At 37.3% G+C, this 13,085-nt stretch overlaps 1 protein-coding gene across 6 annotated transcripts; it reads left to right on the forward strand.

Annotated features, from left to right (window-relative positions):
• The first annotated feature begins 329 nt into the window (after positions 1-329).
• On the forward strand, positions 330-12,486 carry hao2 (hydroxyacid oxidase 2 (long chain)). Of its 6 annotated transcripts, none has more exons than XM_054615349.1 (9): positions 330-358; positions 2,908-2,966; positions 7,071-7,223; positions 8,353-8,504; positions 8,709-8,992; positions 10,245-10,466; positions 11,332-11,490; positions 11,936-12,005; positions 12,102-12,486. In XM_054615349.1, exons 2-9 carry the CDS (start codon positions 2,950-2,952, stop codon positions 12,155-12,157), a joined length of 1,113 nt encoding a protein of 370 aa, XP_054471324.1. In that variant the 5' UTR covers positions 330-358; positions 2,908-2,949; the 3' UTR covers positions 12,158-12,486. The 6 variants fall into 6 exon arrangements, with proteins under 6 accessions (XP_054471324.1, XP_054471327.1, XP_054471326.1 ...); XM_054615352.1 differs by having other exon boundaries at positions 332-358; positions 10,248-10,466; XM_054615351.1 differs by lacking the exon at positions 330-358 and having other exon boundaries at positions 2,875-2,966.
• Positions 12,487-13,085: the final 599 nt, after the last annotated feature.

Consider the following 13,085-nt stretch of genomic DNA (forward strand, 5'->3'; position numbering starts at 1 on the left):
ATACACGAAGATGTTTCTGAATATCAAAAACAAAGAGAGGACAGGGCCGCAAAAGTTTGTGGGAAGAGAAGGAGACGACAAAGGGAGGGAAGGAAGGAAAGAGGATGGAAGGGAGGAAGGAAAAGTGTCTGTCGCGCCTACAAACAATTGACCTGGATGAGCTTTTGGTGGTTTTTGAGAGAGAGAGAGGCCGCAGGTTCAGAGTGCTGACGAGAGTGTTAGCTGGTGTTGAGCCACTGTGGGCGGAGCTTCACACAGTTCGGGGGGGGATGGGGCTGGACTGCCCTCTGACATACGACCCTGTCAAAAGAGAGAGGATCCAACACGTAAAGGCCGGCCATATAAAGCTCAGGTGAAGGTAAGACAACAATTGCATCTATTTTTAGAAACTTTATATTCACTTTAGTTTACCTTTTACCCAGATGTTTACCTCAGGTTACTTAATTACAAACAGAATGATCTCTAACAGAATCTGGCTGAAGCTTCACCTTGTTTAGCGTTGCTGCCACACACCAGGTATTCTAGAAAGTCACCTGGACAATGTGCTCTGTGCAGCCATCCGACACCTTTCACAGCGTACAGCAGGACAGAGGCTCACATTCACCACCACACACACACACACACACACACACACCACACACACACACACACACACACACACACAAACAAACAAACAAACAAACCTGCAGTAAATAATACAAATTATATTCAGATATATGTTATATTCATTACAGCAGTACCACATACATATCAGTGACATGTATATTTTATGTATTTAAAGTGAAAGCTTACCCAAGAAATTAAATATATATATGAGAGTAGAAATATTATTTTACACAATGTTTTTAGAATTATAACAATTTCCAAGGACTCACATGGGCCCTATTTAAAAATATTGATTTTTTTAAAATAATACAGGAAAACTAAAAACCAAAACCTCAAACGTGTTTTTATAATTTAACTGTAATTTTCTTCTTAACAGCTTTCCTTTTAATTCAAATGTACTATAAATATGTTTTAAAGTATTTATTATTTGTTTCGGCTTTAATTTGAATTCAGATTCATGTTTCATATTTTCAAAGCATTTTTTCATATTTCTTTTGTAATTTCCATCTATATAACTTTAATTTGAATCCACATGTATTGCACATAGTTTTTGTAAAAAAAATTCCCCCTTGTTATTTACTTCTCTACAGCTTTTATTTTATTCATATATATTGGTTATATTTTATAGTATTTTTATATGTTTTGGTTATTTTCTTCTCTACAGCTTTCATTTAAATTCCAATATTGTGTACATATATTTTTAAAGCATTTTCACATATTTCTACAGTCATTTTCTACTATACAGCTTTCATTGTAATTCAGAAATGTTATACATATTCTAATGGTATTATTTCAAATCTTTTGTAATTTTCGTCGATACAGCTTTCATTTACATTCAGATATATTGAACATATTTGTTTGGGTTATTTTCATATTTTCATTGTCATTTTCTTGATGTTTGTACTAACTTTTACTTTTAATTTAATTTTCTCCCACTCTGTTTATCTAACTGTGTTTATGTTATTCACCAACACATCACAGAGAATTCTTTGTAAGTTAAATCTACTTGGCTATAAACCGGCTTCTGATTCTAACTGTAGTTGAACCTACGTGCAGTGCAGTGTGTAGTGAATCATTGTGTTTACTACCGTAACAGGTGTGACATCAGAGGTTAATGGCAGCACCTCTATAAAGACACAGAGCGTGTACGGTGTACTACTGACATCAAATGAAAGTCTGCTCGTGTTAACCTGCTTTACACATGTTGAATGGAGCTTTGAGAACTGACTTCCAGTCAGTGTTGCACTGCCCTCCAGTGTTCGTAGTAGAAAGCTTAAACTGTAGTTTTTATAAATAGAGATGTTTTACAGTTTGACAGTATCTACTTTGGACTAACTCTAAAAATAGTTCAATAAACAAACACAAATGTCCAGTAATTGAAATACAGGGATTATTAATTATGTATTCCTGTTAGTATTAGAAGTTGTTTTTACTGTAATACTACTACTAGTAGTTTTAGTGAAAGTCATAGTAAAGATAATAAAATAATATAAAAGTTTATTTATATATAACAAAATCAGCAATTAAAAAGGCCTTCAGGCAATTAAATAGATTTTGATAAAATAGTAATACAATTTTAATAAAATAAAGCTAAACATATACACGTAAACATGGACATACACACAACACACATGCATATGTTTGCCAGATCTTTTCTGATATATAAAAAAAATAAACATATAAAAAAATATATATTCAAACACTTATATCTGCTATACTGTGGTATACTGTATAATTGTAATATTAATAGTACTAGAAATGATCAGTGTTGGTTATTTTTATATATAGGTCCCATGAACTGGAGGCAGTATTTATAGTACTTTCTACTACTAATTTCTAGTATTATGGAAATTTAAATTTGAGGTTGTAGTATCAGCAGTTATTTATTATCAAACGTACAACAAATACAGAAACAGTCATTGTCAATAAAAATCTCAGCTCCCATCAACAATGTTTATTAAGTAAAATTACAAAATGAGAATCTAAGACGTTAAATAGTGACAGTTATTGCATTATTTTCTACAGCAGCAGTGCTGTAGTTGTATATGTATCACTATCTATGACCTAGGGTTTGTAGTAGTAGTAGTAGTAGTAGTAGTAGTAGTAGTAGTAGTAGTAGTAGTAGTAGTAGTAGTAGTAGTAGTAGTAGTAGTAGTAGCAGTAGTAGTAGTAGTAGTAGTAGTAGTAGTAGTTGTAGTAGTAGTAGCAGTAGTAGTAGTAGTAGTAGTAGTAGTAGTAGTAGTACTCGTAGTATCAGTGTTGTCAGCAGCAGTAATGGTGCTTTATGTTTGACTGTTACAGGTAATGAGTCTATCAGGAGAGAAGAAGTTCCACTGAGAGAGAATGAACATTTGTAATCGGTGAGTAAAACGTCGTCTTCCTGTTCACACATCCGACTCTCCGTCTGCTCACAGATGAAAAATGAAAACATCTGTGAACTATTTACACAACAAGCTGATTAATTGTTCATTATCTAAAGAATCATTCAGCAAAGTGTTCAATCATTTATAACAAAAGACGTATCGTCATTCTTTTCCATTCCTCATTGTATTTACTGTCATTTTTTTTTTTACAAATTTACAAATGTATCAGTTGACTGATAAGTGACCACATTTTTCCATACACACAAACTGACAATTATTATTAATTACTGGTATGTTTGGATTTTTATAATTTGTATAAATGAGGAATGCAACCTGTGCTGTCTCCTGATATCATGAACCAGCTGTAGCACTGTTTGTTGTTGTTCTAGTCACTCATGCGTACAACAAGAATAAGGTGCTTCCTCGGGAAACCCTCTGTACAGTTTACACACAAACACTGCAGCTGTCAGTAGTTCCTCTTCAGTTTACTACTACGACTAGAGCAGCAGCTAATGATGGCATTTTTACCTTCTTTTGACATCTTTAAAAGACCAGTATGTAGCATTTAGGGGGTTCTATAAGCAGAAATGATATATAATATTCATAACTATGTTTCCATTAGAATGAGCCCTTCATATCTACATAGGGAGCGGGTTTTTCACAGAGTCAACCATGTTACAAACCAATGTTTCTACAAATACCCAGAAAGGACAAACCTCCTTATTTTTTAAATGTAAAATTAATCAAATTAGTCAAACAAACAACTTAATCAAACAAAAGAAATGTATCATTTTAGACAGTGATAAGGCTGTCAAGACCAACATTTGACTTACTTGTTATTGTTTTCCACACTTCACTGTTGGCAGTATCTTTCCAAAGTTGCAGGTGCAGTGATATCTGCTGAGGTCCTGTTTAAACATAACAGTAAAGTTAATAAATGTCTTGTCTTTTTCAATGAAAACTATGGAAGCGCTTAGAAATAAGTGAGTCTGATCTAATTGGGTTTCTCTCCTGGTGGAAAAAAACGTTTTCCCCAAATAATCTTTATAAATTCCTTAATTTTTTTAGTAGAATAAAATTATATATATATATATATATATATATATATATATATATATATATATATAAAATAAAAAAGGACATGGCAGTAATGTAACACACAATGGAGATACCATCCTTTTTAGAGCATTGGTAGTGGTGCACTTCAGCATTTTGTGGCCGTTATTAGTATTACAACAACAAACACTACACCTGTTTTCACAGACAAAAAAACTATTTAGATCAGACTTAGATAATGAATCATCAGCCTCTCAGGGCTTCCGTAGAAACAGAACACAGTGATGTGTAGCCACAGAAATGATTAGTAATTTGAAAATGAGCTAATGTTGGACAGCTTGTCATTAACATAGCATTAAGTTGTTAAATTGTACTTATTTACTGAAGTCGTTACAGGAAAAACTCATTTAGTGCCATAAATCGGTTAAGTTCGGTGGTTAGACCGCTGCAACGGTCGTTATGGCAACAACCCCTGAACGTCCTGTCTTTACAATACTGCCTTTAAACTTTAAATTAAATTAGTGAGGAATATTTTCGCCATTTAAAGCTTACACATGTGTTTAACAAGTCGTGAAGTCATGGGACTGCGGTTGCTTTTCAATATAATTCGACATTAAAAATGGACGTTGGCCACTTTAATATATTTTTTGAATGGCTAGCAGACATGATCGTTTTTTTCATTGTAAAGCCATGTTCATAAACTAAAACAGTGGAGTAGATAACAAAGCAAAGTGAGACAAAAAGTTACAATTGTAATTAACTCAGCCTCACCTGAAGGCACCACCGGCTTTTCCAGGTAAACCTGTCAGTTAGATTAGGGTTGTATCCACACACCCTCCTCCCTTTTATTTACTTAACTTAATATGTAACGTTAACTATGAGGACGCCTGAAAACCTAAAACAGACACTTCACGTCTCACACCTGTGACCTGTGAGAGGAGAAGTCACCTGTAACCTAAAGTCACCTGTAAGTCACCTGTAACCGGAAGTCACCTGTAACCTAAAGTCACCTGTAACCTAAAGTCACCTGTAACCTAAAGTCACCTGTAACCTAAAGTCACCTGTAACCTAAAGTCACCTAAAGTCACCTGTAACCTAAAGTCACCTGTAACCTAAAGTCACCTGTAACCTAAAGTCACCTGTAACCTAAAGTCACCTGTAACCTAAAGTCACCTCTAACCTAAAGTCACCTGTAACCTAAAGTCACCTGTAACCTAAAGTCACCTAAAGTCACCTGTAACCTAAAGTCACCTGTAACCTAAAGTCACCTGTAACCTAAAGTCACCTGTAACCTAAAGTCACCTGTAACCTGAAGTCACCTGTAACCTAAAGTCACCTGTAACCTAAAGTCACCTGTAACCTAAAGTCACCTGTAACCTAAAGTCACCTGTAACCTAAAGTCACCTGTAACCTAAAGTAACCTAAAGTCACCTGTAACCTAAAGTCACCTGTAACCGAAAGTCACCTGTAACCTAAAGTCACCTGTAACCTAAAGTCACCTGTAACCGGTATGTCAGCTGATCAAATGTAGTTTTGTCTGATAATGCCATATGATTGTAGTCCTGATAAAAGTCTGTAAAATCATCCATCAATTAGATTTATTTCCATTTGTAATTAATTAAACTTATATCATTTTCAAATTAATTTAAAACTGGCTTCCCACTACTTGGTGGTCTTTTATCGATCTTGTTATTGTAGTTATATTTATAATTTTTCTATTTATAAATGTATCTTAATTTTTCTGTTTTAGTAACTGCCTCCCGTGCTGTGCAATTTTAAATTTATAAATAATTTGAATTGCACACTAGCTCCCCAAACCTCCTAAAAATAATAATAATAAAAAGATTCAGCTGTGGATATTCACTTTATTAAGTAAAGTAAGTATTTCATTTCCATGGTGTGCTTATTTCTTACCTCCTATTTTTCTGCTTCACTTCAAACCACATGAAGACATACGACTCAAATCATTTATATGAAAGATGTAGTCACCAATTTACATTTAAAAACTCTTACATTATTATTTTTTTTACTTGAAATGGAATATTTCTACATTTTGGTATCAGAACAATCTGCGTACAAAGTTCTTACCAAATGTTCTCCAGCTGTTGTGTGTGTGAGCACATCTGCATATTGTCTGTTTATGATTATCTCAATTCAGATAGAACTTTTCTAACAGCTTATAAAACAGGACTACTTTAAATAAATTGCTAAAAGAAGAGTTTTCACATGAGAACATCAGTGTCCTGTGTATGCATGTGTTAGCAGGTAGGCCTGTGTACACAGCATGTAAATGCATACGACGGGGCTCTGTGGCAGACGCCTCTTGTCCTCGCTATAGCTGCAGTCACCATCAGCACATTTCCAGCTTGTGTAAACACAATAAGAGCAAAAGGTCACCCTCAGGTCGCACAGTGGGCTTTCTATGAGGGTTCGATTCTGACTGACACAAAAGAAACACTGTGGACACGAGGATTCATATGTTTTACACCTAATAAGAGAAACTGAAAATGGTTGTTTTAACTCGCTCAGATGTCAAAGTGTGGAAGCTTGACTGGTGAGTTTGTCGACGACGTTATTGCGTTGCGTTTTCAGAGTGAGGAGCGAGGATGTTGCAACAGTGTCATGTGATAGCAGGGCGATTGTGTTTATGACAGACTGGGTATTTTTTGTGGTAAGTACTGAAGTGAGAAACTTGTCTGCACTTAAAGTATTTTTTTTGTTTGTTTGCTGTTGGAGCCTGCAGCTATTTGCCTCATGTACAAAGCGACAAATCCAGTTTCCAGATGACACGGCATGGGTCAAAAAATTTGAGACGTGACTGGAAATAAATAACTTATTATGTTTAACAAAGCCAGCAGTGTTTGGCCCAGAAAAAATAGATATTTTGAATTTATATGCAAGTGGTGAAATGACTCATCTTGAGCATGTGTTTTACAGATAAAAAGTAGAAATTCACAGTGATGGTTGATTATTCTTTCTGCAATGTTTTATCATGCATGAAGTGTCAAATTAAATGACAGATGGTCTCTGTTTTTTTCCACACAGAGAGGGAGGTCGCTGTGCAGAGATGGCTATGGTTTGCCTGACGGACTTCGAAGAGTATGCAAAGGAGCATCTCTCAAAGGCCACCTGGGACTATTATGCAGCTGGAGCGGACGAGTGCTGCACCAGGGACGACAATCTACTGGCTTATAAAAGGTACAGTGGGGAAAAAATGAAAGTTTGAGACGTTCAATGTCACCGTAAATACACAGTTTTTAGCCGTGCCAAATACTGTATTTATGTGCTGAATAATTTAATAGTTTTAAAACTGAAGGTCATATGAGGACACAGCCTGTAGACAGGTCATAAACAAACACATGTGGACTTCAGACTGCTGCCACTGATTTCTGTTAATACGTTACAGTTTGTGTGAATGTTCCTTATTATGGCCAGTTACATTGATTCATTGACTGTATCTAAGAAGTGGACGTAGTCATCATGACATCATTGGTTTGTGGACTACCGTTTTGAAGAAGACAGCTCTGGTAGCGGTAGAGACCTGTCAATCAGTGTGTAGCCCCGCCCTAAAGCATACCCTGCTTTATGGTCTGTTTGACTCTAAATGGAGCATCATTTACTAAATGAACATCATGCTGTATTGAAGAAGACTTGAAACTAGAGATTGAGACCATAAACTCATGTTTACAATGTTTACTGAGGGAATAAATCAAGAGAGAAGTAGAGTCATTTTCTCATAGACTTCTATACAACCAGAGGAGTCGCCCCCTGGTGGACAGGAGAGAGAATGCAGCTTTAAGACACTTCCACATTGGCTTCACTCTACAGAACCGGATGTTGCCCTTGGGTTTTATCCAGTACTGATGCTGTGTTGCTCCTCCAACTCCCCGTAGTAAATAACGATCTGGTTTGAAAGTTGCATTACCGTTGGGACAAAAGCACAAGGTCGTAATTTTTCTGATCCCGTCAAAATGTTTTCTTCGTGCATTCCTGTCAGCTTTCGTAATGTCTCCATAAAGACTGATAGACTGCTTCCCCCTCACTGTGATGGTTCCATACATTTATGTTTCATAGCTTTGGGGAAACAGAAATATGACTTGTCCGGAGAAAACAGCATGTTGTCATCTCAAGAATGGCTTCATTTGACAATAATGGATATGAAGATTTTGCAATGCTTTGTCAACAGGTTTGATTCTGTTCCATGAGAAGTTAACACACTGTCAATGACTTAGGGTTACGCCAGGTTGCTCTAGTTGGGACTCCAACTCCTCCATCCCTGTTACATTGAGTGTTAATGTTTGCATGTTTATCTGTGCTCCACACTCAGGATCCGTCTGAGGCCTCGTATCCTGCGGGATGTGTCGGTGAGCGACACACGGACCACAGTGCAGGGGACAGAAATCAGCTTCCCAGTCGGTATCGCACCGACGGCCTTTCACTGTCTGGCCTGGCACGAAGGAGAGATGGCCACGGCTCGGGGTGAGGACCGTGACGTAAAAAAAGACACAAAAATATGTTTTTTAAAGTTCCTGACCAGTTTGCATTGGTCTTTTTTCTTATTTCCGCTATGTTCCTACACTTCTGAGAGTCTGATGTGTACCAGGAATGATCTTACAGTGACCCTTAGCTTCTCAGATCTAAATGTAAATACCGTCTTCTTGTAACTTCTCAACCTCCTCACAGCCACCGAAGCTCTCAACACCTGCTACATCACCAGCACTTACTCCACCTGCTCCGTGGAGGAGATCGTGGCGGCGGCACCAAACGGTTACCGCTGGTTCCAGCTCTACGTGTACCGGGACCGGAAGCTGTCGGAGCAGATCGTGCACCGCGTGGAGGCGCTCGGCTACAAGGCCCTGGTCCTCACCGTGGACGTCCCCTACACCGGGAAACGCCGCAACGACATCCGCAACCAGTTCAAACTGCCGCCGCACCTCAAGGTCAAGAACTTTGACGGAGTGTTCCAGGTAACGTGTTATACATACATACCTTTAGTCAGATAAGACTGAACACAGTAAAACTAAACAGGGATTTTTTTTACGTTTTTGGATCTTAACATATTGGGTATGCAATAAATTTGCGGATGCTCTGCTTTAAATATGAGACCAAACTTTTCTTTTCTATGGATGTCAGTTTTTTAGGCAAAGCAAAAGCCAAAATGTCGATCTCCACAATCTGTAACTGACCAGGTATGGGCCTTTGTCACCGAAAAAGAGCTCCATGCGCTCTAAGTTTCTATGACAACAACATCTTGACAACACATCACCACCATTGTATGATAGGCTATCATAGATCCTGTGCTTTTTATTGTCTATTTGGGCTATTATCTACTTCTTTTACATACACTTTTCACCATTTCCCTTCCATATAACTGCATTACATTTCTAGATTGTTAGCTTTCAGATTCAATTATTATTCATCAAAGTTCTTTGAAACAAATTGAACTGCTAATTGCCTGCCACATATTAGCATATAAGTTGCGACAGTTTAAGTCATATCATAATAATAACTTTATTTATATAGCACCTTTAAAAAGAGAGTTTACAAAGTGCTTTGACAGACAAAGCAGAAAAAGCAACAACGAGGCCCAAACCCACATAAAACAGTCCAATATTTAACACGGTAAAACCAAACGATACGATAGAAATGAACTTACAAATAAAATACATGTAAAATAATACAGTAAATCATTTAGTAAAATAATTCAATAATAAAATAAAGCTTAAAGCCACGGCATCACATAAAATCCAGTCTGTAAAAATGGGTTTTAAGAAGTTATTTAAATAATCTGTGCATCAAAAATGACTTGCGTTACCTATGAAATATTGCTAAAAGTCATATAGACAAAATATCCAAACTCCATGTACCAGTAGTATCAGAGTTTCCCCATAGCAGCATGTTATCAGTAACGATTTGGGTCGTATGTCTTCATGTGGTTTGAAGTGAAGCAGAAAAATAGGAGGTAAGAAATAAGCACACCATGGAAATGAAATACTTACTTTACTTAATAAAGTGAATATCCACAGCTGAATCTTTTTATTATTATTATTTTTTAGGAGGTTTGGGGAGCTAGTGTGCAATTCAAATTATTTATAAATTTAAAATTGCACAGCACGGGAGGCAGTTACTAAAACAGAAAAATGAAGATACATTATATATCAGAGTACATTTGCTTATCAAGTTGACACTCTTGTGCTTTTTCACCACATGCTCTATAAGCAGGAGACTGCGGCCCCAGAGGAGTACGGGATCCCGGCCCACACCTTGGACCCGTCCATCAGCTGGAAGGACGTGTACTGGCTGCAGTCCATCACCCGCCTGCCGGTCATCATCAAGGGAATCCTGACCAAGGAGGACGCCGAGCTGGCCGTGGAGCACGGCGTCCAGGGCATCATCGTGTCCAACCACGGGGGGAGACAGCTGGACGGAGGCCCGGCTTCGGTACGCACAGACCACGATACCTCTCCAGTTATATCACAGATCATTCTAGTTTCTAATGTTCAAAGACGGGGATGCAAGTCTGTACCCATAACAGCCTTATAATAGTAACAGTATAAGAAGTAGCAGGAGAACTAAATACAGAAGTGAGCAGCAAAAGCAGAAGTAGTAGCAGTGGTGATAGTGTGGCTTTGTGGTTCTTGCTCTCACATTAACACAGAGTCACTGTGTAGATGGAAATAGTACAGAACATAACCCTCTAAACTCACAAGATATAAACTTTTAAATCAGAGGTGCTGGTGGGAAGATGTTGTTACCTGGACAGAGCCAGGCTAGCTGTTTCCCTCTCTTTCTAGTCTTAAGAGTGGTTTTTATCTTCTTATCTAACTCTCGGCAAGAAAGCTAATAAGGTTTTCTTTTTTAAATATCAAACTATTCTTGTTGTATTAGCAGTGCTTGTAGTAATATTAGTATTTGACAGTGATGAAAGCGAGTCCTACATAGTATGTTTGTTAACATAAGTGCGTAGGTAATCCTCTTTCAAAATACAAGAGTGAAATAGTACAGCATCTAGCAGAGTGGTATTTCTCTTCTTTTATCAAAATATCAAACTATTCTTTTCTATTTTACAAGTAGTATCTTGTAGTACTACTAGTATTTGAAAGCGATTGAACGCCAGTCGTAGATAGCGTGATGGTAGTAGTTCTGGTTTTGAGATAACAGGTCGTTTGTTAATATAAGTGCGTAGGTAATCCTCTTTCAAAATAAAAGAGTGAAACGTAGCCTGTGGTCACATACAGGCTCCACAGACTGAAGTGTGAAATGTGGTAGAAAACACTTGTGACATCTTCACCTATGTTTCAAACAGATCGACGCCCTGACGGAGATCGTGGACACGGTGCAGGGAAGGATCGAGATCTACATGGACGGAGGCATCCGGACAGGAAGTGATGTGCTGAAGTCGCTGGCCCTGGGAGCCAAGTGTGTTTTCATTGGCCGTCCAGCCGTGTGGGGCCTCGCATACAAGGTACAAACAGCAACACAAACAGCTTAACTGTATCCTTGTAGAGCTGCTTTAATGAGATTAAACTCAACAAATAACCATGAAATCAACATTTTGATCCACTGTGTATTTTGCTAACAGAACATAAATCATTCATTCCTACTGTGTGGGATGTAGAGTGAAAAGTCTTGTAAATAAATGTGTTTACATGGACTTGAATAACCAATTTATGTGTTTGAGCATGTAAACACAATATCCTGAATATGATCCTTAACAGGATAATCTTATCTTATCTTATCTCTTATAAGCCTCGTAAACGGGGTATTTATGTCCGTGTAAACAGTTAAATAAGAAAGTTTCTCAGTTGGAGAGAACAAACACGTTGATGTTTATATGATTTTTTTTTTAAAGATTATGTGATATGTTATGTTGTATTTAGTATTTTTATTGTACCTGTGGGATCTTTCAGGGTGAGGAAGGGGTGAGAGAAGTGCTGCAAATCTTAAACGATGAGTTCCGTCTGTCCATGGCTTTATCAGGTGAGAAGTGTTGATATATATGTTGTGCTGAAATAAAAACAGCAGTATTCTTTTTCACCTAAAACAACTCATGATATTTGTATTTCTTTGATCCAGGCTGCAGGAACGTGGCCGAGATCAACAGGAACCTCATTCAGTTCTCTAGACTGTAACAGAACCAGCAGAGGGCGCCACTGAGGAGGACTGAGACCAAACCAAAACAGAGCTGAACAAGAGACTCCACTGTGACAAAGAAAACATTGTTCTCTCATGACCTTATTATCATGTCAGGAAAGATGCAAAACAGCTTCACGCATGAGTGAGATGGGGAAGATGGAGGTCGATGGGTGATTTAGCAAGTGAATAAAGAAAGCTTTAGCTTTTTGTTGGAGGGTTTTCATGAAACCAACAAACTTTTGGTTTTATTGTAACTGATCCAGACATACACTACAGTTTGAGATGCTGACGGTGGTTGTGGTTGAATAAACAGCTGCTGAGGTGATGAAGATCTTCTGGATTTATTATAAGATTATAACAGACGAAGCCGTATAGAAGTTTGTCTGTTTTTGTTTCCCAACTTTGTTCTCAAGGGAATGTAGATCTTTTTGTTTTAATGCAGGGGAGATTCAGGTGCAATATATATATATATATATATATATATATATATATATATATATATATATATATATAATCACTCTATTCTGTGTTTTAAACCTCTAATGATCATCGAATCATCTACATGTCAGATTCTCACCAGCTTCTATAAAAACCCTACAAACTGCCACTTTAACAGAGCAAAAGATCATTGTGTAATATGTATTTGCATGGAAATTGAATGTTTTTACTTCCATCTAGCAAAACACATGAAAAAAACATAAAATGTAAGAATGAATGTGAATTTTAGAAAATGCATTTGGGTCTTTGTGCTTCTCTTATCTCCGTAGGAAACAAAAGGCCTGCCACAGCAGTGCTCCTATACGCTCAACTCAAAACCTTTCAAAAAAGAAAAAGAAACACAGCTTGTGAAACTTTTAGCTGATGATTTCACCGGCAGAATCGTCCACAAGTGTGTCACATCGGGGTGCAGGGAGACGCAAGAGC

The sequence above is a fragment of the Anoplopoma fimbria genome, chromosome 16 (assembly GCF_027596085.1).
Source record: "Anoplopoma fimbria isolate UVic2021 breed Golden Eagle Sablefish chromosome 16, Afim_UVic_2022, whole genome shotgun sequence".
Lineage (NCBI taxonomy): Eukaryota > Metazoa > Chordata > Actinopteri > Perciformes > Anoplopomatidae > Anoplopoma > Anoplopoma fimbria.